Below are 27,672 nucleotides of genomic sequence, written 5' to 3' on the forward strand. Positions count from 1 at the left end.
TTCCTGGGCTCATGTCCCAGTGTGTGTCCCCAGGTGCCCCAGCACGTGTCCCGGGATCCCTGTCCCTCCCCCCAGAGGGCCCTTACCTGCTGTGTCCCTGCTGTGGTGCCCCACGTCCTGGCTCCTGCAGGGATGGAGCTGCGGGGCCCTGCCAGTGGCCGCCCCCGTGCCTCAGTTTCCCTGTGCACCGAGCCCCCGTGGTGGGGTCCTCACCCCCACAACCTCCCCACCCTGGGGACGTCACCGCACACCCCAAGCTCCCCGGGGGAGGAGGTGTCACAGCAGGAAGAAGGCGCACGGGAAGCGGCAGCATCCTTGTCCTCATCCCCTCCCGGCGCGGCCATCAGCCCAGGCGTGCCACGAGAAACACCTCTTGTATTGCCCACGATACAGCGTGGCGAGGCCCTTCCCGGGGGTGCTCGGGGGGTCCCCGTCCCCGCTGGCGTGTTCCCCCCCCCCCCCCCATCCCACCACGACGGGACCCCCCCGAAACGGACTCTATAATTATGGACACCGAACACCAAGAAGGAAGGAAGGGAGCCGGGGGCGAGCGGAGCGGGGAAGCGGAGGCGAGCGGCTGGGTGGGTGCAGGGGGGGGGCGTTTGCTGGGACGGCAGCAGCCCCAAGCCCCCCCCCCACCTTTTGGGGACGGCGCCGCGTCCTTGGTGGGGTCGTGCTCAGCGTGCACCGGTCCCGTTCCCCGCTGGCACGGCCCTGCTCTGGGGGCCGGGTCCTGGCTCTCCCCCCACCGGCGTGACCGTCCTAGCGTGGAGAGCCCCCGGCCCGTGCCCCGCAGGCGTCCCCGGGGTTCAAACGTGCGTCTGCATCCGCCTCTGCAGGGGCCGGCTGGGGTCCGAATTTTGGGACGAGGACTGGGAATGGTGGGAGGAGGATGCGGAGGCTTTGCTGGCCTTGTCAAACTGCACGTAGCCGTCCTGCTTGCCGCTGCTGCTGATGCTGCTGTCGCACTGTGTGTCGAGGAAGGAGCTGCTGTCGCTCATGGAGCCGCGCTGGAACTCGCGCTCGCACAGCTCGATGGAGCTGCTGCCCATGCCCAGCACGAAGCGCTGGCTGTAGTCGTAGAGGCGGCTCTGCCCGCTCAGCGTGCTGTAGATGTTGGTGAAGGACATGCCCGTGGGCACCCGCTGCTTGCCGGCAGGGCGCAGGTCCGCCGGGCAGCCCGACAGCGAGATGGTGGGCGTCGAGTGGTGCTCCTTGAAGGTGTTCACGCTGTAGTAGCCGTTGGTGGGGTCCTGCAGGGGTGGGGGTGGTGGTGGTGGGGATCGGGGGCACCCCAAACTGCCTCCAGCTCATTGGGGTGGCATGGGGCTGCCCTCCACCACCCAACCTGGCTGCAGCATCAGAGCATCCCCCTGTGTGGCCAATTCCCTCCCTTCCCCCCCCATCCTGGCTCACACCTTGATTTTTTTTTTCATGTCCCCAGAGGGTGCTGGGACCAGCAGATGGCACCGGGGGTGCCGCAGCATCCCTCCTGGCATGGGGACGGAGGTCACCACGGGAGCCAAGGGGTGGCACACGGCAAGGGGAAGGGCTGGTCCTGCCCCGTGGCTGGCACAGGGCCATGCCGGCACCCGAGGGACACAGAGGCACCTCTGTCTGCAGGGCTGGGGACAGAGGGTGGCCACTGTCAAGGCTGGGGCCTGGCTCACCTTCAGGTTCTGAAACTCCTTCTCCTCCTCCTTGAGCACCTCGAGTTGCTTCAGCACCGAGTCCTGCTGGAACTCCCCCCGGTCCATCTAGGAAAGGAGGCAGCCGGGCGTGAGCACCCCCAGTGCTGCTCCCAGGGTGGCCTCAGGAAGGACTTGCCCAGGGCCACCCCAGCAGGGCAGCGTCAGCACCTCTGCACAGCTGATGCTCTGCTCACAAGTTGCTTTCTTCCCCTCTGGCCAGCACCAAAAAGGCTGAGCTGATGCAGAAGGTGAATTATTCACAACCGTTGTGGCTGCGAATTGCTGACTGTGACACCCCTATCCAAAAGCCCCAGAATGTCTTATTTATTTATTTATTTATTTTCTCATCCCTTCTCATCCTTTCCTCCTAACCTGGGTTTGGCTGCTAGACAACTTCTCAGAAAAAAAATAAAATCCCAGATGGGTTTTGGCATGTCCTTAATGCCATAATTAATGTGAAAGCCTTGATTTTTTTTTTTTTTTTTTTAATCATTGACTTTGGCTCCTCTCAAAAGATTTGAGTCCTGGAGGCTTTAACCAGCCTTGCTGGGACTGGTGCCGGCAGGGACCGTCAGGAACTGACACCTTGGGGTTGATTTCTGCTCGCTGCTGCCCTGGGGATGGATGCTGCCGCCTGGGCGCACCGGCCTCAGCAGGGCAGCCCGCTCCTCCCCGCCTCATTACTTCTTTTGAAGGCTGACCACAATTGGGGGCAAGGTGTGCATTAATTAGAATACGACTTTAATTATCCGTACTTCAGAAAGGTGGGTCTGTGCAGACGCTGAATAATTATCAGCCAATTTCTCAGCTGCCTTTTATCTCTGCCCGCACGCATCGCGCAGCTCCGGCTCGTAGAGGCGCCGAGCCCCGGCCCGCTCGCAGACCCAGGGCCGCACAGCAGGCCTGCCCGACTCCTCTGTGTGTGCCTGCTCTTTTTTTTCCCTCTCTTTTCCCTTTTTAAAATGGTAAGTGGTTGTGGAAATTCACCCTACAGCGCTTTCTGTTCATCTTCTGAAAGCCTTTGATATGGCTATTAAGTGCAATAAATTAAAGTACCTGAGTTTTTCCGGAAAAAAAAAAAAAAAGCAAGCTTGTAAGAGCCATTGATTTAGTAGGGCAAACACACGTGGCACCAAGCACGAAACAGGGCAGCCAAACCTGCAGCAGGAGTGGCCCCTAAATCCCTGTAGGACAGCTGCAGGAGGCTGCACGTGGCTGTACAGACCGTGCCCAAAGGATTTCTGGAGAAACCCCTTCTCCTCCCGCATTTTGATGGGGTTTGGTGGTGACTGGGGGCTGGAGCGGGGCAGAGCAGCACGCCCGCCAACGCAAGGTCCCACTGGTGCCTTGCAATGCTGGAGTCGAGTGGTGGCATGGGTTTGCCAGGGTATTTTAAGGCATTTCACGGTGCCTCTTGCCATGGTGATTTGGGGCACTCCTGGAGCCCCTTGGGGACCTGCCTGTGCCCAGGGCTGGGGGTGCTGGGGGCTCCCCCGGGGGTGCGGGGCTGCAGTGAGCCCCTGCACCATCAGAGGGCACTGGGTCCCCACGCAGCACGCACAGCCGTTCATTTCTGATTCCCAAATTAAGCCATTCATTAACGTGACCTTTATTAAAGCCCGCGCCACGGCTTAGCTCAATGCAATCTCATGCTGTCAATTAGCGAGCAGCGGGGCGCTCGTTTGCGTTCCTTCCTCTCCTTTTGATCCCTGGGTAAACAAGAGCTCAGGAGTCCCTGACCACGCTCATCCCCATCCCGGCATCTGACAGGCACCGGCCAGGCCCGTGCTACTCTGGGTCAGCCGGGAAATCAGCCAGAGACAGGCACGAGCCCTTGCCTTTCTCCATCCTCGGCTGGCAAAGCTCAAGCACGACCCTTTAACCCAGACCTGGGCAGGAGCAGGCAGCTCCTTCCCAGCTCGCCCAAAGCAAGTGGCTTTTGCTGCATCTTTTAATTTTATTTTTCACCCCCGCTTCCATATCTTCTCCATCCCTCTGAGCACAAAAGGGTGTCTGCTGAGGAGTGGGCAGCGCTCGGAGTGCTGCGTGACTATCGAATGCCGCCCGAGCTGCTGTATATAAATAGCTTGTTAATGAGGAGGCTCCTCATTCAAACAGGTGGCTGCACATGTCAATACGCAGAGTGGGGACAAAAGTTAACTCCAGCACCGCTATTCGTAAGGATTATGAACGCACAGACAGCAGGGGAGGAGGAGAGGTGAGAAAAATGTCCAAAGCAGAGCAGGACGTGGGGGCACCAGCCAGGTTCCCATTTCCAGTGGGTCCCATCCATGCCCAGGGCAGCGCAGAGCTGGGCTTGAGCCCTTCCCAAGTGCCATCGAGGGCCCAGCCACCCTGTGCCACCTGCAGGCTTTGTCTGCGGCCTGGCTGCCCTCCGGACTAAGCCACCAATATGCTGCCGTCCTTGGGCCGCTCTGTGGCCGTGCCGATGGCTGGTGACAACGCTGTGCGCCGCCTCGTTGGAGCTGAGTGCCTGCCAGCCCCTTCCTGCCAGTGCTGCTCAACTCAAGGGCATGGCCAGATCCCGGGGACAGCATGCCAGTTCCTAACGCCGCCTGGCAGCACCGGGGTGCCAGCAGCCTTCGGCATCCCGAGACCAGGGAGCTGCGCTTACCCTCTCCCCCTCCCCATGCCCAAGCCCCACTGGTCCCTCCGCACCCACGTGGCTACGGGGTGCGATGCGTGGTGTCTGTAATCATTTCGTGCCTCAGTTTCCCTTGCTGCAAAAGACTCCCCACTGCAAAGCAACATCCCAGGTCTGCTACACTGGTTCCTATATCCACCAAGTTGACTCCTCAAGGTCGTGCAAGGCAGAGAAATGATTCTTAAATATTAAAATCCCAGGCTGCTCCCTTTGCTGGCAAGCCCGCCTCGCTCGCCAGGCTGGGTGTGCTCCAGCACAGCGCTGCCTAATCCTCCGCATGCTGAAGCTCTCCCTCATTTAGCTCCGCAAAATGAAGCCGCTTTCATCTGGGATGGTGAATTCAACAGACCGGATATTAAATTCTTTGCTTTCATTACGGGAGACAATATGTTTTTAAAGCGGGTCTCCCTGCGGAGTCCCCGGCTGGGTCGCAGCACAGAGGCAGGCGATGAACCCGTCCGGGCTGGCGCGAGCCCTGCCTGGGGGGGGTGCCCCCCGCCTTGCTCTGGGTTTAATTATAATGTTTCCTGCTTGTCGGGTAATTGGATGACACTCAGACATACTTTGAAACTTGCACAGGTCAAACCCTAACAGAGGCGAGGGACGCTGCTTAACAGATTCCTGAGATGGCAGCTTTGGCTGCTGCCGGTGGGGAAACAAGCAGAGGAATGAGCAAACCCGCTGGGATTTCTGAGCTGATCAGCCCGTCCCTGCCAGCCCAGGGCTGCTGGTGCTTCCCAGTGCTCCGCGGCACCAGCCATGGGGTGCTTGAAGCATTTCTTGGGAAGAAAGGCAGAGGCACGATGCCCTGGCAGCTGGGCTGCGGGTGGAAATGAATCTTGCCCCAAATTGCTGCTTTTTTTCTCTTTACCTTGGACCAGAGCTGACCTCCTGAGCCAAGGATGTGTGCGGCGGTGGCTGCAGGTGTGACCAAAGATGACCATGGGATTTGTCCCATGGAGCAGGAGGATGGGGACACAAAGTAAGTGGAGCAAGAAGGCCATCAGCCTGGTTTTGTTGATTCTGCCCCCAAAGCGATGCCTGGGCCCACCTGGCTGCACCGGACCCTGTTTGATTTGGGATGCTCTTGTGTGTTGGTCCCTTTGGGCTCATCTCTGGCATGTCGGGGCTGAACGGGACAAAGCTGCCGTTGCAGAAGGCTTGCTTTTTTTCTGGGATCACACGCTTTAACGGGAGCTCTTGCCTGCTGGTGGCTGTTTGCTTGCTGGCCTCTTTGGGCTGGCAGCCTTCCTCTGTCTAGAGGGGGGGGAACTGTGCTGAGACAACGTGAACATATGCAAATCAGACAGCATGACGTGTCTCCTAAGGTGTTAATGAATTTACAGATGAATGAATAATTATTTGTGAAAAGCACAGAGCACCGTGGAGGTCACAGATGGCTGCAGAATAACAAATGCAATAATGATTTTCAGGAAAAACTAGGGGGAGAAAAAAAAAGAAGAGTCGCTTTGCAGCCCAAAACACTTGAGCAGAGCAAAGCACCGTCCATGCCGCAGCTGCACCTCCACTCCCGCAGGGTCTGGGACAGAGGGAAGGGGCTGATGTGGAGCTGCCTTTCGTTGACATCTGCATTAATGATCGCGCCGCGCCAGCGCCCGGTGTGCTAATTCAGTTCGCAGTTGATATTAAATTGCAAGGTGTTAGGAACATTGTTGAGGGCAAGGAGATAATTTCAGGTTCCGCCATGGGCAGGAAATATCCCGGTGAGCTCAGGAGATGCAAACGAAGGAGCAGCAGGGGCCACGGTGCTGATGCAGGGAGGAGGGAGAGCAGGAGGGGATGGGGTGAGCAAGCTGGGAGCCGCAGTGTATTGCCACCACCCCTGCCAGAGGGGTCTCATCACCCACTGCTCGTTAGCGGACGAGTTCTGCAAATTCATCCGCCGGTGAGAAAAGCAGAGCCTGGTCAGGAAGCTGTGCAGCACCTGGGCCGAGGCAGCTCACTGCCCGAGGAGGCTGCTCCCAGCAGCGAGCAGGGGGAGCGGGATGAGCACCCGAGCAGGGAAGGGAATCTGTGGAGTGTTTGCTGGGGGTGCTCTTGCCGAGGTCAGACAAGGACAGGGAGGCTCCGGTCCATGCAGTGGAAGGGTTTTGATGTCTTCTCACCTCCGGGGATGTCCCAGCCAGTGCCAAACCCGTGTGGAGACCCAGTATCAGGCTCAGAGACTTTAGGCCATCTCTTCCAGCCTGTTGGATGATGTTGCTCTGACAGGGTTATTTTCAGCTCATGCGTCTCCAGGAAAAGCCCGTGGTTTTGGCCATGAGAGTGGGGAAATCTCCTCCTCCCCCCAGTCCGGCAGCCAGGCACGCTCGCTGCTACGCTCTGTCATTTTGTACCTCACCGTGCTCAATTTTGCCTGCCTTGGTTGTGCTCAAATAACTCGAATACAGCATGCTGCAACCAAATCACCTCTCAGAAATCTTTCTGATGAGCTAAAACACATGAGCTCTCTAAACCTCTCCCTGTAAGGCATTTTTTCCTGCTATCAAATCAATGTTGTCATTTTTTTCTGCACCATTTCCATCCTGCCAGCATCCTTATTGAAACGTGCTCAGCGCCGTGCCGCGCTGCTCTGGTACCAACCTCATCAAGGGCACACGTGGATGCGGAATCGCCGTCTGGCTCTGGCAAATGAGCCAAGCAAGCACTGCACCCTGCTCGCCCCCGCCGTGTCCTGCAGGCTCAGATCCCGTCCCTGGCCTTCCATCACCATCACCATCCTCATCCCCATTTACCGCTCGTCACTGGCAAGTGTCACTCATCTGTCTTCTCTGCTGAAGCTTCCATCGTGTTGATGGAGCAGCAATTGGGCAAATTCGAGCAGCATTTGAGCATTTGAGCAGCATTTAGGCAAATCTCAGCCCTTCCTTAGGAAGCTCCCTGGCAGTGCTGTACAGATGGTGGCACAGGGTCCCACGCAGAGGAATCTCCTTATTCCCCATCATCTCTGCAGCACGGTCCGAAACCAAAGCCCAGCCTGCTCTGCCCTTCTGCTAAGCAAAGCTGCTTGGCTGATCTAAAAAGAACCCCCCACAAGTTTGCAGACTCCTTTTCTTCTTCCCTGCCTGGAAAGCAGAGATGCCACTTGCAGAGGTCACCTCTGCCTCTGCTGGTCCCTCCTGGGCAAAGCCCCTTGGAGGATGAAGCTCCCAGCACAGAAACCTCCGTGCTTGGCTGGCGGGCTCCATCTCCTGCATCCTCACTTGCTGTACACGTGCACTGCCCAGCAGGGCGTAGCGATGCTTACAACTGCTGACCCAAAATCCAGAGGGCAAAAACAACCCAGCAGCCTAGAAAGCAGCCCCTGCTCCCTTCTCCCTCTCACATCTGCTCTTTTCTCTGACCTTTTACAGCTTCCTGGCCTTTTTTTGGCTCATCTCTCCTCACCATTTGTTTGGTTTGTATTTGTCACCTACAACACGACCCCAGCACGCACCAGCAGCAGCAGGCCGGGCCTCGGATGTGGAGAACAGAGGTGCTGGCAGTGAGAGGAGCAGCCCGTGCCTGTGGGGATATGCCAGTCCTGGGCCGAAGCTGAACTCTCCGTGGGGATGGATTTCCTGCTCATCAGCACCCTCCCCTGCTACTTCCCCAGTGGCAAATCCACGCCACGCTGGGCTGGCCACACACCGCTGGGTTAGCAGTCTGCAAACCACCGTCTGCACGTGCTGCTTTTGCACTTATTAATATCTCAAGCGTATCCAGGAGAGTGCCATTCGTGCTGGCTAATTACTTTATTATTATCCTGTGTTCACCCACTGTGTGCCTGCGTGCAGTTTGCAGCACTTCCCCCCGCGCGAGGTGGCAAACTTGCTTTGCAATTAGCCCCATGGGCAGCTGGGCTGCTGCAATCAGCCTCAGCCCGTCCTTGCTCCTCATTAGCAAAGTTTCACTTGAGGAGCTTTTACTGCACGGTACCTCAAGAGGAAGGTTTTGGATGAGCATCTTTGCCCAGGGAGGGGATTATGGCACCGCACTGTGTGTGCTTTTGCTCGTTACCGTCAAACCCGTTAATTGCTTGTGGGGAGGGGAAGGAAACCCTTACCATCAGCTGCTTGATCGTGGGGTGCTCCTCCGTCTCCCTGCCTGAGGCTGGCTCCTTGTGCACAATCTCCACGCGGATATCATTCTTGGCAGAGACCACACCTTTCAGATCTGGGCAAAGAGGGAGACGGAGAGGGACAGGGGTTAATGAACGCGGCCGTGCTGGGCACCCTCGGGGACCGGTCTGAGTGCACCCTAACCCCAGCTCAGCAAGAGTATCCAAGACCAGGGAGCGCGATGCTGGACTACCACAGGGTGCAGGCATGTGAAACCTTCCCCACCAGGGAGCTCAGATTTCTAATTTAACTCCCGTGGGAGCTTGGTCAGTCTCTGCTGGACTGCATCGGGAGCCTGGGCTGCTCAAGCAGTCAGGGGATGTTTGTCCAGACTGATGGTCTGCAGCTTGAGGAGCACACAGACCACTCCCGGGGGGGCCAACAGCTCTTCCTGGGCACTGGGAAGCCCCTGAGAAAAGCCCTGGGGAGCAGCCACCAAAGGGAAAGGCCAAGCAATTAACAAAGACGAAGCCAGGGCTCTGGGAGAGATGACAGAATCACCCCCGGCTGCTGCACCAAGCAGCCTGTTTTCATGCAGGGCAAGGGGAAGATAGAAAGTGTGTGGAGAGACTCTGCCTTCCCTGAAGGTGTCAGGCACGCTTTGAAGAAGTCATTTTATAAAAATTAAACCAAAGGCGGCGAGCAGCGGGAAAAGAAACAGCCGTGCGGATCTGAGATGAAAAGCAGTGATGGGTGCAAATCCGAGCAGCAAGATGCCAACAGCCCGTGGCTTTGATGTGGGCATTTGGGCTCTGGGTGCCATGCTGCGCTCCTGCGGCACCACCCCTCCTGGCCCCACAGGGCCCTGGGGCTTTTGGACCCACCATGGAACATGTGGCTGGCCCCTGCCTTGGGGCTCCATTCTTGGGCTCTGTCTTGTCCCCTTGGCATCCCTCAGCCTCGATGCCTGCAGCCCTGCTGCCACCCGCGGGCATCTCCAAGCTGCAGGGCTTGGCTGGCAGGTCTTTATTGCTCTTCTTTGTGGCTCGTTATTTCTTTCTTTATTTTGGCTGGGATGACATTCCTGGTATGGGAGCCTCCATATTTAACCACAAGGAAAAGCTAATTACTGTCTTGTGCATCCTCCCCCAAGAGTGTTCCCCCTTAAATAACTCTGGGCTGTTATGCCACCGAAGATACAACAACAGATGTGCCATAAAGTCTTCCTTTCTTTTCCAGAAAACAAACGGCCTCCAGGCTTGGTCTGTCTGTGCTTGCTGCCGCTCTGCTCTCCCCAAAGCTGGGGTCGCCTCCCCCATGCCACGGGCGGTGCAGGTGCCTTCCCCGAGTCACTGCTGGGTCACCTTGTCCCCTCCGCGGGGAGCCACAGGCTGCGGGCTTTGTTTGCAGGCTGCTGCTTTAAATGATGCCACCGCGCTCCCGTATTTGTCCTGGGAGACAAATCTGCAGTCATCCAGGTAGGAAATGAGTCCCTTGCCCTGCATCAAAGCGCTCTGCTGGGTCCATCAGTCCTCAGCTGGTCCCTGTGATACCTCTGCAGGTGTCACGCCGCTAAGTCCTCGCCTCCCCTCCTTGGCACATGGCCAGACCTCCCCACGGGTACTGGCCGCAGCATCGCGTGCGCAATCCCCCCAGTGCAAACACTCCGGCAGCATCTGCAAAAATTGCACATCCCAGCAAGTCCTGCCCTGCCCGGTGAGGGGGGTGCAGGATGAGTCCCTCCAGGGCCGGCTGCTGCCCCTGGGGAGGTGGGAGCTGGGCAGCCCAGCACCCCCTGCTGAAGACCTCCCCAGGGGAGCTGCACGGGAACCACGGTGGGGGAAAGGGGCTTGGAGCGCTGCCACGCCACCACATCCCTGGTTCCCTCTTCCCCATGTTCATGCTCCCATCGCCAGGGAGGAAAATGCCTTTTATTCCTGATTCTGCCTGGGAATCTCCCAGGGCTGCCTTCAAACAAGCTCGTGGAAGGACGAGCACTGCTTTGTCCCCCAAAGCCCTCTGCGTGCATCCAGCCTGTGAGTGTCCGCTGCCTGAAACCACCGGCGATGGCTCTGAAAGCTGGCACGGGCACCACGTCTTTGATCTGTTGTCATGGCATTCACATTACACCGTGTGTCCTGCAAAGAGCCCCGCACCATCTGGTTACAGCCAAAAAGGGGGAAATAATGAACCACATGCTCTGAGCAGCGAAGGGTGAGCGTGTCCGCACCGCGGGGAGAGCACGGCCGATTGCAGCTGAGCGCTGACGTGGTGCCACGGCTTGGCCTCCTCTTCCAGGCACTCGAATTGCCCATCATTGCTGAATGAGCCCAGCAAAATTGAATTGGCAAGGTCCTAACATCACTCCTGCCCGTCAGCAACCCTTCCCAAAAAAGCAAGATTAACGACGGGCCGGTTTTAATTTGTTAATACTTGCACAAGTTGCTAATGCAGTCTGCAAGAGTTCAAAACGTGGGGAATTGAGCAGGGAGAGGCATCATTCCTGCTCTTAAAATTAAACAAATCTCTGCTGCGGGAGGCCGTGCATTTGTACGCAAACCCAGGAGGAGCCAGGGCTCTTGGACTGCTTTGCAAATGATGGGGAGAAAGAGAAGGGGAAAGCAAGGGAAGAAAACCCACTGTGTTTCCTGCATGCGTTCCCCAAGCTGGGAGCATCTTCCAGCACTGCACGCTCTCTCCCGCTGCCCAAGATGCTCCGGATGCTCGTGCTGCTCTCCCTCATGGTTCCAGGCCTTTTCATTTAGCCTACAATTGTCCTTTAATTTCCTGGTTTCTTTTTAATGAGGCAACACGATACTGCTCTGCTTACCCCTCCTTCCCTCTACCTTTGTCTCCAATGTCCCTTTAACTTGGACACCCACCACAGCTGGGCGTCAAATACCGCATGTCCCACGTAACAGCCCTCCGCTGCCCGTAACTCCCCACCCAGAAATGCATGCTTTATGTCAGCAAATGCACTGGAAATAGAAGCAGGACATCGTGGTGCAGCCCGAGGAGGTTTTCCAGCAGTGGCCTGGCACACCGGGGCACAGGGAACTTCTCCCTCCTGGACAGCTGATGGCTCCAGGCTGCTCGGAGCAGGTCTGGCACCAGCCCTTTGCCTCCGATGGGTGGGATTTGCGTTCGCCCCGCACTTACTTCGCTGAGAGCGGGCGCAGCAGAAGGCGACGATGGTGGCCATCAGCACCAGGAACGCCACGCCGGCCCCCACGGCCACTCCGATGATCACTGCCATCGGCACCGACTCTGCAAGAGGAAGGAGAGGGCGGCTGAAGCCGTGCCGAAGGCAGCGGGGTGGCTCTCTCCCTCTGGTGAGCCCCCCCCCGGATATTGGCAAGTGGCTCAGTGGTGAACCTGGGGAGGGTTTTGGGTCCTTCCCCGCTCCCCCCACAGCACTGCATCCCTCGTCCCTGCGTGGCACCATCTGGGGAAAGGGACCGAGCCTGGCTCGCTCCCCCCGGCCCCGGCTTGTTGCTGCTGGCAATGGGATGGGGAGGCGAGACCCGGTGCCGCCGCGCTCCCTGTGCCCAGGGAGCAAAGCCTGTAGCTCTGCCACTGCCGTGTGCTGCAGTTTGGGCAGGCTCTGACCTCTCTGTGCCTCAGTTTCCCCTGGGTGGAGGGAGGAGGAGGGAGCCAGAAGAGCTAATTGCTTTCAGTAGCGCCACGTGGCTCAATGAATGAACAGCTATCTCTAAAGGGCTGTGGATGGAAAGCGCAAAAGAAGACAGCTTGTTAATATTATTAAGAAAGAGAAATGGCATCAGAGCCGGCTGGGAGAGAGGTTACAGAGCAGGGCTGGTGAAATACAGAGGGATGGAGACCAGGCACCGTGCCCGCCTGCCAGAGGTGACAGCTCAGCTCTGCGGGGCAGTGCTGGAAGGTGCTGGCCGTAAAGTATCTGGGGATGGATTGACGCAAGCGCCATCCGTCATGGCCTCTGCCTGCTTCACATCCCAGCCTCTTGCCTTCTCCCTCGGCTTAGCAAGTTTGGGAGGGAAGGAAGGAGGGAAGGCAGCCCACAGCAGGCAGGCAGAGCCCCCCATCCCACTGCCTGGGGGCAGGGGTTACTGCTCGCCGCCTCCCGCCTGCGGCAACTTCACGGCTGGGCTCCCAGCAGGGATTTCAGCTGCAGCCCAGCCTGCAAAGTGGATTTATTTGCGCAGATCCGGGCTCGTGAGGTGTGCAGGGAAGGAAGGTATGAAATCACACTGATGGCCAGAGGGTCAGGTGCTCAGCCCACGAGCCGTGCTCCCTCCCTGATCGGTGCCCCCAGGTGCTCTGCCTGCTCTCGGGGTGGCTGCCAGCACCAGCCCCAGGCACTGCAGATTGCCTTCACCACCTGCCTCACTCAGAGACCTCCCCGAAAGCAGCAGATGCCCACAGGCCCCCTTTCCTGTTATTTCTAAGCACGCCTTGGCCTCTTGTGAACCCGCTACTGCCCCCAAAGGAGGAACCCTTTCCATTGAGCCAGGTGAGCCCGCAGGAGCCCTAATCCACTTAGTGGGGGGTTAAATTTGTGCCCTGAGTCACACCTATGATGGCACACATGGTGCCTGGCAAAGCAAAGGCTTTCATCCATCCGCTGCCCTCCATCAGTGTGAGACCAGAGCATCCTCTCTGCTCTGGGGAGCTTTGGAGGCAGGAGAGGGGTCAGGAAGCACAGCGTGTCCTGCTCTCAGCTGCTCCCTCCGACGGCAGCGAGCTGCTCCAGCCCGTGATGGAGCATCCACGGCTGAGCGTGTCCTCACCACCCTCCTGCCTGCCTCCAGCACAGGCTTTCTGCTTGGCCCCTCTGCCTTGTGGAAGGATGGGGTGAATTTCGGGAATGGGGGGAGGTGGTGTGGCAAAGCAAAGCCCGGTGGCCTGATGGGTGACAGAGCTGGGTGATAAGGAAAGCATTTCATACCGTCCTCATCGTGGAGCTGGTGTGGAGAAATGGGAGAAATGAGCTCGTCTGCCCACCTGGAGGCATGGACAGGACACCAGCCACCCTTCTGCTGAGACCGCTGGGACTTTCTGGGCTGCAGGTAAGGCGCTGTTTCACTTTTTGACCACAAATTTCACCCAGGACCTGATCTCAGCACCCTGATGGGTCTGAGCCCTTGAGAACTTGAGATCTTGAGAACTGCAGAGTGACAAAAAACCCCGCTGCTTGAAGGGAGGCTCTTCTGCTCGCACTTGATCTAGAAAGAGCCTTTCATCTTCCCTGCAGAGCTTGTTTAAAGTGATGAAATTTGGGGTTTATGCTGAGGCTTTTCAGTTTTTATCTCACTCATGAACTTTCTGCTGGGCCTGCCTGTTTCTGGATTTGTCACTTGTCACCACGGCTGGGCCAACAGTGACATGACTCCGGCAGCGCTTGTTCTGTTCCCTGGTCAGCCCGCCCAGCCTGCTGACCGCTCACCACCACTGCAGTGCAAGTGTCCCCGGGGCTCCCGAGTGCTCTGCGAGCCCAGGCTCGAGCAGCAGAGCCCCAAGGCACTCATCCCCAAACCATCGTCCTACAAAACACCAGCAGGCTCACAGCAAGAAGCCTTTGGGCCTTTCTTCTCCTGGTAGCCCGATGCCACCTGCCAGGTGGTGCTCCTGACAGAGGTGGTAACTTGCTGCTGGATTTTGGCAGATTTTTTCTTCCAGGGAGATGTGGGGCAAAAGGGTGAGGAGGCAGGAGGTGAGCAGAGAGCTTACGGGCTCTTGGCTTTAGGGCACAGGATCTGCAATTCAGAGCTGAGTGAGCATGAGCAGTGATGGTGAATGATGCCACTCGAGGATGATGGAGAACCATGCAGGGGATGGGGCAGGGAAGGTGCCTGAGGCTCTGCTGGGTTGCAAAAAATGTGACTGCAAAGGGCCAGAGACAGGGCTCAGTGGCTGGGATGGCAAACCAGAGCCAAGAGACAACAGCAGTGTGACCCTGCTGGCAAGCTGAGCAAAGCTGACGTCTGCAGACAAGCCTGGAAACTTGCACTTCCCCCTCTGGCTTGCCCCATAAGAGCATGTATGCAATCCCTTTAGGTGCAAAACATGGCTGCGTAACATTATCCCCTTGTCAGTGGCTGGGCACTGGGGCACAGAGAGGCACGGTGGCTCGCCAGGGTGCATGGAGCCGAGCGGAGACCGGAGCGCCCTGCTCGCCAGCCCCTGCGCGCACTGCCCTGCACCTTCCCTACGCCCTGCCTGCCCTGCTGGGGGAGGACGCCAGGTCCTCAGGCGTGGTAACGGCTGGGGACAATTCACATTCACCGTCAGCTCAGGATTTCCGTACCTGCTTGAATACCAGCTCCTGATTTCATTTCCGTACCTGTTTGAAAATAAAGCAAGTGTCCACAGCCGTGCACAGCCCAAGCGCCCATGCCAGCCTCGGGAGCGCTTCCTGCTCCCAGCGCAGGTCCCCCTGAAGGGGATGTCCTCTGCCACCCCACAGTGTCCCCTGCCTGGGGCAGGGACGTCCCCTCGCAGGAACACCCAGGTCTGGGGGCTCAGGCGCTGCCTGGGACCCCAGCTGGCGGCCGAGAGCTCCTGCCGGCTGGCAGCCGACCTGGAAAAACCACTGGCTCTGTTTGCATTGGAAGAAGCCCAAGGCTAATTTTAAGGGGTTCATTTAGCTCTGATTTAATCTGGACGGCAGCCTTGCCTATAAATCACAGCTTAATGAGAACAATCCACCTGCCTGCCCTGGCATTTAATAAAACAGAAGAGGACTGGAGTCCCTCCAGGAGCTAAGCGTTCCTCGCCATGGAGAGCCCCGAGCCTGGAAATCCCCTGGCCACCCCAGAAATCCCCCGAGGGCACTGGGGTTCAGCAGGAGCAGCTGTTCCCATCTCTCTATGAATATAAATGATCCTGCAGGCTGAGGCAGGGGCATCGCCTTGGGCTGTGGGGCAGGGAGCAAGGGGTGCAGGATTGGACCATGCTGTCCCGCTTCAGCAAGTGGGGCTACGCTGGGTGGCAGCGGCTTTGCAGGGCTTTTCCCACCTCCTGCCCCTCTGTCAGGAGCCAGTACCCTAAGGATGCAATTTGACACGGCTGGAGTGCTTTCTCCATCCTCCCTAGCTTCCTCTTTGACATCCCAGGGGCTTTTTGGAGCACATCCTGCCTCTCGCGGCATCTCCCCGCTCTCGCAGCCCGGCCGGGTGCTAACCCCCAGCAGCCCCCCGCCAGCGATGCCCACCTTGCTCTTTGAGCCGGATGATCTCCGTGTCGGAGCCGAAGCTGTTCCAGGCAGTGCAGTTGTAAATGGTTTGGAAGTCGGCCCGGACGATGTTGCTGATGGTCAGCGTGGAGATGACGCCCTCGTCTGTGCTGACTGTCTCCACCGTGTAGCGCCCAGAGGTCCCAGACTCCAGGACGTTCTCCTTCCAGGACCAAGCCTGCCAAGCAAGAGCGGGGTCAGCGTGGGGCAGGCGCGGCCGGTGCTTCGCCCACCCGCGGGCAGCCTATGGCACGGACAAGCCCCACGGGTCGCTGCCCAGAGGGTGCTACTCACAATCCGGTCTGGCGGAGGGGTGCTGCGGATGAAGCACTTGATCTGCCCTTTCTGGCCATGCAGGGCGTGCTGTGTCTGCGTGCTGGAGATGATGGGAGGCCCTGCAAGAGACAGGAGAGGAACGCTGGCTTCACACACGGGCAGCTGGCGATGCAGTGCGCTGGTGACAGCCGGAGGTGGCAGAGCTGCCAAAGGGCACCGGGCACGGAGAGGGACGGAGGAGCAGCTCCCTCACCTCCCGTGATGCGCTCAGGGCACAGCTCATGGCACAGAGGGGGCTTTACTTTAAAGCACTGCCTTTTTATTTTTATTTTATTTATTTATTTTTTTTTCCTGCAAAGCACCCTAAAAGCAGTAGGGTGTCCCTATCTCTGCTTCCACATCCCTGGTGTTGGACTCGAGCACTCAGCAGAAATCTCCTTGGCAAACCTGGCAGCTTGCACCAGGAGCCAAGCAAGAGCCCAGCTCACATGGTGTTCCCCTCCTGTGAGTTCTTTAAACAACAATTAGACTAATTGCTCCCCAGGGGCTTAAGGAAGTGGTAGGGGGGTAGGAAATGACAATCACGACAATTACCCAAAAACCCCAACCTGCATTTTTAATGCACTGCAGGTAAGTGTGTGTTTTTACTCTGGGGTCCAAAGATGGGTGGTTCCCTGGGGGTGATGCAAGGATGCTGAGAGCACAGGGGGGTGCTGACGGGCCACGCTCGGCCCCAAGGGAATCGTCTGTGTCCCTCCTTGGTGGAAGAAGGTTGGGAGAAAAGAGCTGGGAGACGAGAGCGGGCTTGGAGGGTATTACCCCAAGGGAGCAGCAGCAGAACTGCAATCCTAATTGCTCTTTATTAGCCTCCTTAATTACAGCAGATTTGCATTTCTATGAGTGGCTTTCTGCTGGCATCAAGGTGGGATGCAGGCAGGGAAAGCCGGGCGGCAGGGGCTGCCAGCTCTCCCCATGCCCCGGCTTGGCTGGTTGGGTGCTGGTTCTGGGCTGTGGCCTCACTTGTCAGCCAGTCCCTGGGGTTATCAGCAAACACCAGCATCTCATCAAGCCCAGACGCAGGTGTCTGCAGTGATGCTTGCCATGTGCAAACACGCTGCAAATGCTCTCGGGCTCTGTCTGAGCAATCCCTAGTGGAAGAGCTGTGGTGACAAGAGCCCGCACGGGAAGGCCAGTGCGGTGCAGGAACTTCGTCCTGAGCACAGGTCTCTGTTCAGAGTGAGACAGCTCACAGTGCTCTCTCCCATCCATCGATCGATCCTTTGTGGATTTGCAATGCATTTATATATATATACATATATATTTGACCCTGTGGCTGATGTGTTCCTCTAAGGAAGTCTCAGCACATGGGGTAAAGTGGTGAAAAACAGATTTGCCCTGGGCATTCCTGACTGATCATCATCCAAGTCACCAAGTTATGAATTTGCAGAATGCGCAAAAACGTACTGAAGTGCTGAATTCAACGAATGCACCCAGTTGCTCATTGGGATCACCCCAGAGACCCCTTTCTGTGCTGAAGTCTCACCCCCCAGATGATTCCCATGGCAATGCAGCTATATTCTTTTTTTTCTGGGATGCTTCCAGGTAAAATGCATGTAAAACCAGCTCTGTGAAGGGCACCTACCTAACCAGAGACCAGAAACACCACATTTCCTCTGCCCAGCAGCACAGTTACTGTCCCCACAAGTCCCATGGTAGCCACACCGGCTCAGAGACTGCCTTCACGCATCTTCAGCACGCTGCAGGGCCGTGACTGCTGCCTGGGGATGGAGCTGGTGCAAAACACAATCTGGACACTCACTGCATGCTCTGCAAATCTGGAAGTGCCGTGCACGAGCAGCGCACGTGCCAGTGGCTCGGGAAATGGCTGCGGAGAGCAACTGGTAACAGCAGGTGGGTGTGAAGCAGGCACTCAGGACTTGTTTTCCACTATTTGGATATAATGCGCATATATCTGCACGTTTTTGGACACTTTTGTGCCCCTTTTTATCTGTAAGATGTTTTGTTGCTGCTTTCTGCCCAAATGGTCTTCTCAAAATATTCTCTTTGGCACACGTTCTCCTTTATCCACCTCCGAAAATCTTACGGGCGCTGGCCTGCGTCTCTGGAGTCTGCCTTACCCCTTGCTTTGCCAAGGTTTTAACAAATCCCTTGGGGCTTTGGCTGCTTCTGCTGACACGCAGCAGGACCCCGCCATATACCAGGGGCGACACAGGGCGTGTGGTGTAAGCGTCCTGGCTCCCTCACCTTGTGCTAGGTGATGCTGCTCGCCTACGCTAACGGCTGATGAACCCACAGCCAACGGTACCAAAAGCAGTGATGAGGGCTTTACGCCTATATTAATAAAAAAGCTGTCTTCTGTCTATTTCAGTCATTGCATGTTACTTACAAATTCTGTGAGTGCGCCAAGACTGGGTGACACTAGAGAAAAATGGCTTAATAATCATAAAAAGGATCATTTTCCCCAAGGAGAGTGGATTTTAAATGGCACAAATGCCAACGGCTTTGGGTTTTATTATTGCTTGAGGAGTTCAGAGTCAAAGGCTTATCATCATGATAATAGCAGATGACTAAAGACCATTTGTGAGATGAACATGCCTGGGAATAATAGCACAGAGCTGCAGCCTCGTTGCTTTCGAGGCTGGTGTTTGATTCTCCACCGGGCTCTGGCTCCCTGTGAAAGCTGCCAGTCCCTGGCTTGGCATGGAGCTGAGCTCAAGACAGCCTGCCGGCAAGGAAAGGCTTTAAACAATGTTGCTATGGATATAAATGACGGAGCTATTGGTTGCGGTTATTTTTAGCGTGCCGGTGCCAATTTATTTGCGCCATCCCGGAGGCTCACATAAAGGAGAAGGCGGCTTGCTGGCTCAGGAGCATCGCGGGATGGCCGTGACTTCTCCATCCTGCTCGAGGCCATGCGAGCCGAGCCCTCCCAGTGCTGAAAATGGTTTGATGGGAAGCGCGGTTTGGTCCTGCAAAGCCCTCATGGCCAGGAGGATGGAGAGGCTTTGGCGTGCGCGGGGCTGGAAATCAGGCTGCTGCTGATTTATTGCAGTGCCACAAGCTCCTTGCTGCCTTCTTGCCTCTGTTGCTCCAGCCCTGCCAAACCTGGCCCGTTTGCATAATCCTCCTGCCCACTAGCGAGGCTCTGAATCCTATCTGCATCCTTTCAGGCTTGTGGCCTCATGCCCTGGTCCTGGGGGCAGGCAGCTCCGTGTTGCTGCGGCCGTTCTGGGAGTGGATGCGGGTGCAGCCGGGCCAGGCTGGTGGGCTCAGGGTGGGTCGCTGGTAGTGGGATCAAGCTGGGTGGGAAGGAGCCCCCTCCAACTGCATCCCTGTGCTTTGGGATGGACTGACCCGCCAGGTTGTGCCACCAGCCCAGACACTTCCAGATCCCTACCCTGACTGCGACGAATCCCAGCCTGTGGAGAGAGGCACCCGATGGTCTCGAGACAATTGTGTCACCCGCTGGATTTAAAATCACTTGAAAATAGGAGGCGTTCAACTTCCCCTCTCAAATTGCAGTGCAAAAGGCTTTTGGAAGAATTCATTAGCAGGATTAGATGTGCCGTGGCCTGAGATGCTCCATTAGATGCGTTGTGCTGTGCTGACGGGGGCTGCAGATGCTCCAACCACAGCACTCGGCCCCGGGATGGGCACCACTCCTGGGGACACAGCTCCAGGGCTCTTCTCCTTGCCTGCAGGGTCAGGAGCAGCCCTGAGGCATGCAGCTGTCCCCTGGGGGTTGCAGCCAGCAGGTAGGGGCGTTCCGGAGGGGCTGCCCCAAGCTGTGCACTACGAGCGGCCCCCAGCCCGCCGGGCGCCTCGCTCCACGCTCACGGCAGGCAGTGCCTGGTAGGTGCCAGGAAAGGAGCAGGTTCTTTGTTTGGGCTAATTTGTTGCTTTGTTTTCTGCAAGCTATTTTAATTGTAATTAAAACCCAGCAGCCGGCAGGAAAGGAGCATGCAGGCGTCGAGGAGCTGAGTGGAAGCTGAGGGAGTGGTTGGGTTTCAGCACCCCACTGCGTTGCCCTTGGCTTCCCTCCCTAGCATTATCTGCATTCAGAATTAACACTGTGCCACTTCCCTGCTTTTTTTCCGCTCTTTGTGACAGTGAGCGGGGACTGAAGCCTGCCAGTTTGTCATGCAGGTGAGAGATGATGCAAAATTAATCCTCTGTTTATACCATTTGCAGCCCGCCTGGCTCCTTCCCTTCATGCAGGGCACATCCAGGCTGCAATTCGTAACCGGCTGCTGCGGGGTCCTGGCCAGGGCGCCCTCGGCCAGCAGGGCTCTGGGGTGCTTCCCAATTCCCCGGGGGGGTGAGGGAAGGGCCCACTCCTGGCACTGTGCCGGGGCAGCCCCATGCAGCCATGGGGGGTTCATGGCCCTGTTCGCTCCCTTGGGTGCTCCGAGCGAGTGATTATGCTGCCAGCCTCGGATCCAGGCTCAATTCCCAGCTCTCTAGCTGTACAACAGAGACAACAGCACTCTCCGACCTTGCAAGGGTTTTGCAAGATAAATCTATTAAAGATTTAAAACGCCAGCTCCCAGCTACTCAGTAACCCCCCGTTGATAATATGGAACCAAAAGCTGATGAGAACACCGGGAGGAATAAGCAAGAGGGAAGCCAGAGGTACCGTTGACAGTGAGCGTCACCTCGCGCTCCCCTGCGCCGACCCGCGGCACCACGGCTCGGCACACGTACTTCCCGGCATCTTCCTGGCGGACGGACTTGAGTGTCAGCTTGTTCTCATTGCTCAGGACCTGGAAGAGAGGAGGGGGCTGCTTTCAGGGTGGGCGATGGGAAGTCGAGCAGGAGATGTGGGTGACAAGCTCAAGGCAGCTCAGGGAAAACAGGGATGAGGATAAACGCAGCTTTAAAAGGCGTGGAAATAGCACTGCTGTTGTCCAAGGAATAAGGGAACTAACAAGTCTGGGGGGAAATACAAGTCCTGATCCATTCACCTGAATTCTTGCAAGCTCCTCTTTTGCAAGAAGTCCCACAAGAGCTCAAGGCACAAGGGAAAAGCTTTGGTGCTGTTTCTTGGGAAAGCTTTGGCACAGTTGCCTTGTAACCAGGAGCAGAAAGGCCTTGCAGAGAAGCGTGCTCCACACTCGCAGTTCCAAGTTTGCAGGGGCCAGGCCTCGTTCAGGCACAATTTCAACCCCAGAAGTGGATGGGGGGGCAACCTGGAGGGCTGGCAGACCCCTGGATGGCCAGGAAATCTGGGCAGGGTTTTGTGAGCCCCAGCTGCATGGAGGTGACCGGCTGCAGCCTGGTTATCAGCCACCCTGTGCTTCTGCCCCGGCCGTGCAATCAGCAGCTTCGTGAAACCCTGGCAAGTGCTGAAGCAGAGGGTTCTGGCTGAGGCCATCAGCAGAATCCCTACACTGGTGGTATTTAAAAGATCTGGCTTTTGAGCAAGTGCTTCCAATTCCCATGCTGGAAATGCATGCCCTGGGGGCTAACTCCTCCTGCTTGCTCTCCTCTCCCCGGACTTTGCAGGTGTGCAGGCTGGGGCCAGCCCCTCACCTCCCCATCCTCCCCAAATGCTGCAAAGTGCTCATGGCCAAGGTGGGTTTCACTCCTCAGCCCTCCTTTAGCTTAACAGCCCTCTTGCTGGTAAAGAGGGGATCAGAGCCTCTCGCGCCTCTCTGAGCTGCGGTTAATATTTCCAAAGCTCCTTACCCTTCTCAGGACAAAAAGGATGTGGAGAAGCCTTCCAGGCCAGATCCGAGCGAACAGGGTTGAGCAAGCAAGGTGAGTGATGCTCTGCCCTCTGTTTAATCCTGGTCACCCTGTGTGGATTGATCCTGCTTCAATCCAGCCTCTGCAAACCCACCCTGTGGGCGATGTCCCTAGGACTGGGTGGCAGTGATGGCACCCTGGCAGAGCTCTGGCTGCCCCTTTGCCCTTCCCACCCAGGTGCCCCATCAGCCTCGTGTCCCCAGCGCCCCAGCAGCGACTCTCACCACGCCTGAGCCCCGCTTCATCCAGACGATGGTGAGGGAGGGGTTCCCCGTCCAGGCGCAGTTGAAGACGGCGTCCGAGCCCAGGTCGACAAGGAGGGACTGCGGTTCTGTCGCCATCCTGGGCCCAACTGTGCAGAGGAGACTGGCATTACTCCCGGCGAGGGGCTGTGCCACGCAGAAGCCCCCAAACCACAGAGGTATCGGTGCCGCAAGAAGCAGGGGAAGGTCTCCACGTACCCGTGGGCCACAGCCACGTAAAGCCCCCAAGTCCAGCGTTCCTGAGACAGGAGCCGGCTGCAGTCCTGGCACGGCCAAGTGCCCGAGGAGCCCCCAGGGTTGTGGAAGGCAGGAGGGGAGCATGGCCCCACCAAAAGAGCCTTTACAAAGCCAGAGCTGCAAGGGAGCCCAGTGAGTCCTGGTCACCCCGGGCTTTCTGGAGCTGCCCCAGGAAGCTCACGTCCCCTTCCCATTTATTTTCAGCAGCTCTGATGGTCCCGGGAAGGCAGCCTCAAGCTGGCAGACTACTTACAGTAGACATCCACCGTCCTGCTGATGTTGGTGCTGCCCAGCGCATTGGTCACCTCGCAGGAGACGGGCTCGAAGAAGAAGGTGTGGTCCACGATGGTTTCGTAGAAGTCACCGGACGCTTCCTTTATCACCTGGCCTTTCTTCGCCCACCTGTTGGACAAGAAAGAGCAAAGAGGGGTTGTGGTCTCGTGCTGCCTTCCACTTACACGTGTGTGATGACGGAGACCAGCGCACAGCAGCCCACGGGGTGCCAAAGCTGCCCTCGACTGTAGGAGGGGTGTACCCACAGCCTCGACGTTGTCCTCATCAAAGGACATCGGGATTACAACCACAGCTCCTGGAGGGGAGGCACCAAAGTGGTGTGTATGTATATCCCTACTGGAAGCTTTCAAAAATCCACCAAAATTGCTGTTTCCCTGTGAAAACCTGTTTCACTGAAAATCCACCTTATTCCTTAGGACTATGGGCTACAAAGAGTTCAGTGACAGGAGGGGTGGGACAAGGACAGTCTCTGCTGGTAGGGAACACGATGTCAGCGCCTTGCCAACCAACACTGCTGGTCTTCCCACACCAAAACCACGAAAAACCTTTTCAGCTTCCCCCTGCTTTCACCTTCTTCCCCCTTTTCTTCTTATTTTATTTTTTTCTGTCAAAGAGAACTTTATCCCTTGAAGGCAGCTGAATTCACATCACCCCGGAAAGCCAAGCTGGCATTTGCAGCACTGCAACTTGCAAATTGTCTTGGAGAACAAGCTGTCAACTCAGCACTTGAATTAAGCTGCTGTTTGCCAAACAATGAGCAAATGTGACCTAATGGGGCACCGGCTGGCAGGCTGCCACCGCGGCGCGGGTGGGGAAGGCAGGAGATGCTGTCAGGCAGCGCCAAACTCCAGCTGCTCGTGGGAGGAAGGGAAAGCAAGCAGAGACACAGCCTGCGGAAAACACAGCAAACCTCCCCCAACGCCTGGCAGGTAAATTGGAGGGGGAGAGGATTTCCCCGAGGAGTCTCTGATGCTCTCGTCTCGGGGCGGCTGTCCTCTGGTGGTGCTGGGTGACGTGGGGGTGCTTGGGGAGGATGGGATGGGCTGGGGAAAGAGGCACAGACAGACCGCGCAGGGTGGGAGCCCAGCGCCAGCCCTTGGCACGCTCCGGCTCTGCAAATTCTCCCTGCACCAGCTAGCATGAGAGCCTACTTGGAGCAGGGAAGCCGACCTGCAGGCTTCACCCACCAGCTACCGACACGAGCATTTCGGGAGGGAGGCATTGGCGGCAGAGACGTGAGCTGATTTGTATGCACTTATCTGCTCTCTCTTTCCATTTGTTTTTGCACCTCTAATGGAGGCTGACTGGCCACTGCAGGTTTCCTACCCTGCCTTCCTCCACAGATTCCCCCTTCGTTAATGAATCAGGATATGTTGCTTTGATTTCTGGGGCCTGTGCTTGATGAGGGAATCTCCCTGTTTCAGAAAACCCAGCAAAACCCAGCACCTTCCAGGTGCTGCTCCAAAGGGCTGAACAGTCCATCACCTTCAGGTGACGCCGTTCTCCTTCCAGAGGGACCGAAACCCAAGCCTCTGCCAAGCTCCTCAAACATTTCATCCCCATGCAGGCTGCTGGCCGTGAGCACATGTCCAGCCTCTGCAGCCCCGTGTGGGTCTTACTCCACGCACCAGGTGAACGAAGCCACGTCCCCGCAGCCACCCAGATGGCACCAGACCCTCCGGGTGGCCGGGAGCCCGGCTGCCCCCTGCCTGGCACGCCTGTTGGCATGCATGGCACCGTGCTCTGCATGAGCCCTCCTCCCCTGGCCCACAAAGGGTGAGGAGCACATTTCCAGGGGATAAAAGTTCGGGGGCTCTGCATCAGCCCAGGAAAACACATGCGAAACGACCGTGTGCGATGCTTTATGTGCATGTTTAAAACCCATCATTTCTGCAAAACTGGCTTTCCCAAGCGCAGAGATGTGTCACAAACAGCAATTTTTCGTGCTTCAGCAGAGATCAAGGTTCCTGCTCCGGTTTTCCAGGGCTTAGTACTGCTAAATCAATGTGGCTGAACAAGTGGTATGGATCTTTTATAATGTCAGATCGGTTTTTAATAACGATGGCTGATAACCCTCCTGTAAAGCTGCTCATGATGTGCTCGCAGACAGCCAGAAGGCAAGGTACTCCTGGTTTTAACAAGCCCATAACATGCCTTGCTCACCTATTAACCCCTCAGTAATTATTTATAAGCAGGATGTAAATAAAATGTAGCCAGGAAGACACAGAGGGTGTTCAGGTCCTGCCTGGGGCCAGCCGCTCGGCGTGGCTGCGCCGCCTCGCCGCCTTCTGCCCAGCAAGCATCCTCCAAACCCACCCGGGGAATGCACGGGGGGGGACCCGGCTTCTCCCTGCCAGTTTTGTTCCTCTCGACCCCCTTGTACAGCTCACAGGCTTGCTAAGCCTCGAGGGCAGCGGTCCTCAGCTTTGATTTGGGGAAGGCAGCCTGCAATCTCCACCTCTGCTACCTCTTCGTCAAGCACGAGCAGTGCTGGTGAGCCTGGCTCAAAGTCTTGCAGGGGATTTTCTTGCTTGATCTTCACCTGCCATGAGACTCCTGGTTGCTGGTAGCTTGCTCCCTTTGTGGCCGTGCTGGGATGTTGCTTTGATGTCCAGCTTGGCCCAGCATTTCGGCCAGACCCTCGCCCCCTCCTCTGCTTCACCTCTTCACAACCCCGTCCCGACATCTCCCAGCCTTATTGCATCCAGACTGGTGCTCCCTGTTCCACCACCCCTGGCCGCACAGCTTCCTCCATTTACAGTGTTACCTCAAAGGCATTTACAGTCTGCCAAATGTGCCACCACGGGTCCGTTCCAGGCTATACAAATTTACCTCCTTTACTCTCCTCATGTTATGTACCCACTAACTCAGCCATCATTTCTGCTGCTGCCTTTCTTCCACATTTAAATCCATGTTTCAGAGGGGTTATTACAGGCAGCAAAAACACAGTGGTTAAGGAATAAAGAAAAAAAAATACATGCTCTACTGGGTCCTTTTAACATTTAAATATAAGGCGGGGAGACTTCCCTACGGAGATGTTCTCCAGAGAAATTGTATTTGTCTTATTCCATTGATTGCTTCCCAGCTAGGAGTGCCAGCAAGCAAATAGAAAAGGCCAGTTTGGGACATGATAGCTCACGAGAAATGCTGTGGCTTTGCTGTGGCTTCCATAGACCAATGTGCCTTTAGCGACCTCCCTGGTTTCTGAAGGAAACCTGCTGAAAGATGGGAGCCCAAGCTTCTTCCCAAGGGACTCTTACCCAGCAGCTCCATCGCTCCCCAGCCAGAAGCAAGGATCGTGTTTCTGCTGGGCTCACAGAACCTGTGATGAGCTAAACAAGAGCATTACATGCCTGTGGCACAACAGTATGTAGAGGAGCATCGCCAGCGAGCACTTCATCTGGCCGAGCTTGCTGTAGCAAAGAAATTCCTGTCTGCAGTGAAAGGACTTGTAATTCTTCAGTGACTGGCATGTGTGAACAAGCTGTTTAGGGGAATTTGTAGCCCTGTCATGTTGCAGCCCTCCCGAGCGAAACAATACTGGTTCGGTGCTGCCTGGCTGAGTGAGGCTTTGCTGATGTGAACATGCAAGCCTGTCTTGGTGCTTTACCTGCTTCCCTCCTCTGCCTCTGAGACCTGGCCACCTCCCTGGCCCCTCTGGCCAGTGATGCTGCAGGGAAGCGAGCTCTGGCTGTGGCAGAGTTGCATTTGCTCCTTCCAGAGTGCCGCCTCCTTCAGCACCATGCTGGCCGTCACGTTGATTCCCCTGCTGCCAGTCTGCAGCCGTCCACACCCATGCAGCTACACTCCCATCCCTCATCCTTCACATTGACTCTGGCAAGCAGCATCGGCAGCCACCGACCTGTGAGCTGTCCCTCTCCAACATGCCATTTCCAGTCACAACTCAGCATGGACTCAACTCATCCATTGCAAGAAGATCTCCCCGAGCCCCATCCAGCATCCAAGGTGACACCAGGCAGCTGGGGGAGCAAGAGGTTGCAATGATGCAGCACAGAGCTGCAAGGAGAAGTCCTGGAGAGGCTGCAGGACTCATGCACACGTTTCTGCGGGCTGTGAGCATCCTTGCAGGGAGGATTTGGCTTACCACTGCCCTCCAAGCGCGGCTGCCAGCAGCGCTCGTGCCCCTGGGCAGCTCTCCCTGCGTGGGCTGCTCCCATCAGATGTGGCCCAGGCAGGAGGAGAGTTGTAATTTTTAACTAACAATGAAAAAAAAACACCAAAACAAAACAAAAATCACTTGCTTGCCATATAAATTGTGTTTACTAAGAGTGACTTAAAATAGATAAATATTTTCTTGGACGCATTTTAATTGCTTAATAAAAGTCCCGAGAACACCCACAAATACCTTAAATAAATGCATGGCTCACGGAATGAATTAATTAACATTTCATTCCTGCGAATGGCTATTAATTGCTACAAATTGCTCAGAGAATGGGTTTTGTTGTTTGATTACCAGCAGTGCCGTCAATTGCTGGGCTGTAACGTGGCAGTCCCCGCTCATCCTCAGACAGGAGCTGTCCCCCTGCATGAAGGCTGCCCACCAGCATCGCCCTGCATCTTTCTTCAGCTCTCCAGAGCCCTGGCGGCCCCTGGGGAAGGAACTGCGATGGGGTGGTGGAGGAGGAGGCTGTTCCATGGGTGTACCTTCCGTGGGTGTCAGCCTCGTGAGAAATGATTGAGTGAGCAGCGGGGCTTGAGCAGCATCACACTGCCCCCCCCCCCCGGGCCCCCAATGACTGTGGCGTGATGCATCACACAAATTATTTCCTTATTAAGAGTAAATTTCCATAACGGTGATGTATGGGGTTATTCCTCTCCTCCTGCCTGCTCCCTTCCTAATGAAGATGTGTGGGACTGGGTCCCACTCAGCCGTGTGCTGGCCGTGCTCTCCCTGTGCCGACGTGCGGGTCCATTTACCAGGCAGCAGGGCTTTACCAAGCCCTGGTGACAGGAAGGGGACAGGAGAGTCCTGGTGGCACCTGGAACAGCCCAGCAGCGAGCCAAATGCGTGGCTGCTTGCACGAGACCCATCGGCAGCCCCTGGAGATCACCGTGCCAATTACAGATATAGATATATTATGCTACAGCGCCAGGTTCCCTGCTATGCTTGGGTGAGCCCATTTTCTCCCAGGTGCAATTAGTAATTAACACCTCTGCTAAAGGGCTCCACAGATCTCCTTCT

General features: G+C 56.7%; 1 protein-coding gene and 1 long non-coding RNA gene across 5 annotated transcripts in view; one reads left to right on the top strand and one right to left on the bottom strand.

Moving 5' to 3' along the window:
- Nucleotides 1-355: 355 nt before the first annotated feature.
- Nucleotides 356-27,672, bottom strand: part of KIRREL3 (kirre like nephrin family adhesion molecule 3) — a 317,705-nt gene continuing 290,388 nt past the window's right edge. For 3 of the 4 annotated variants that reach the window (XM_035346026.1, XM_035346024.1, XM_035346023.1), the window contains 10 exons: nucleotides 22,429-22,577; nucleotides 21,900-22,027; nucleotides 20,564-20,690; nucleotides 15,925-16,025; nucleotides 15,610-15,808; nucleotides 14,704-14,739; nucleotides 11,577-11,684; nucleotides 8,423-8,532; nucleotides 1,671-1,757; nucleotides 356-1,253 (listed from right to left, as the gene is read on the bottom strand). In XM_035346026.1, coding sequence (XP_035201917.1) covers nucleotides 810-1,253; nucleotides 1,671-1,757; nucleotides 8,423-8,532; nucleotides 11,577-11,684; nucleotides 14,704-14,739; nucleotides 15,610-15,808; nucleotides 15,925-16,025; nucleotides 20,564-20,690; nucleotides 21,900-22,027; nucleotides 22,429-22,577 — 1,489 coding nt within the window. In that variant the 3' untranslated portion in view covers nucleotides 356-809. The remainder of the gene's footprint in view (nucleotides 1,254-1,670; nucleotides 1,758-8,422; nucleotides 8,533-11,576; nucleotides 11,685-14,703; nucleotides 14,740-15,609; nucleotides 15,809-15,924; nucleotides 16,026-20,563; nucleotides 20,691-21,899; nucleotides 22,028-22,428; nucleotides 22,578-27,672) is intronic. The other variant, XM_035346025.1, reaches the window with a different exon arrangement.
- On the top strand, nucleotides 23,286-26,875 carry LOC118177951. Its single transcript, XR_004755983.1, has 2 exons — nucleotides 23,286-23,398; nucleotides 25,555-26,875. It is a non-coding gene; the product is annotated as an uncharacterized LOC118177951 (long non-coding RNA).

This window comes from Oxyura jamaicensis, chromosome 24, assembly GCF_011077185.1.
Source record: "Oxyura jamaicensis isolate SHBP4307 breed ruddy duck chromosome 24, BPBGC_Ojam_1.0, whole genome shotgun sequence".
Taxonomy (NCBI): Eukaryota; Metazoa; Chordata; class Aves; order Anseriformes; family Anatidae; genus Oxyura; species Oxyura jamaicensis.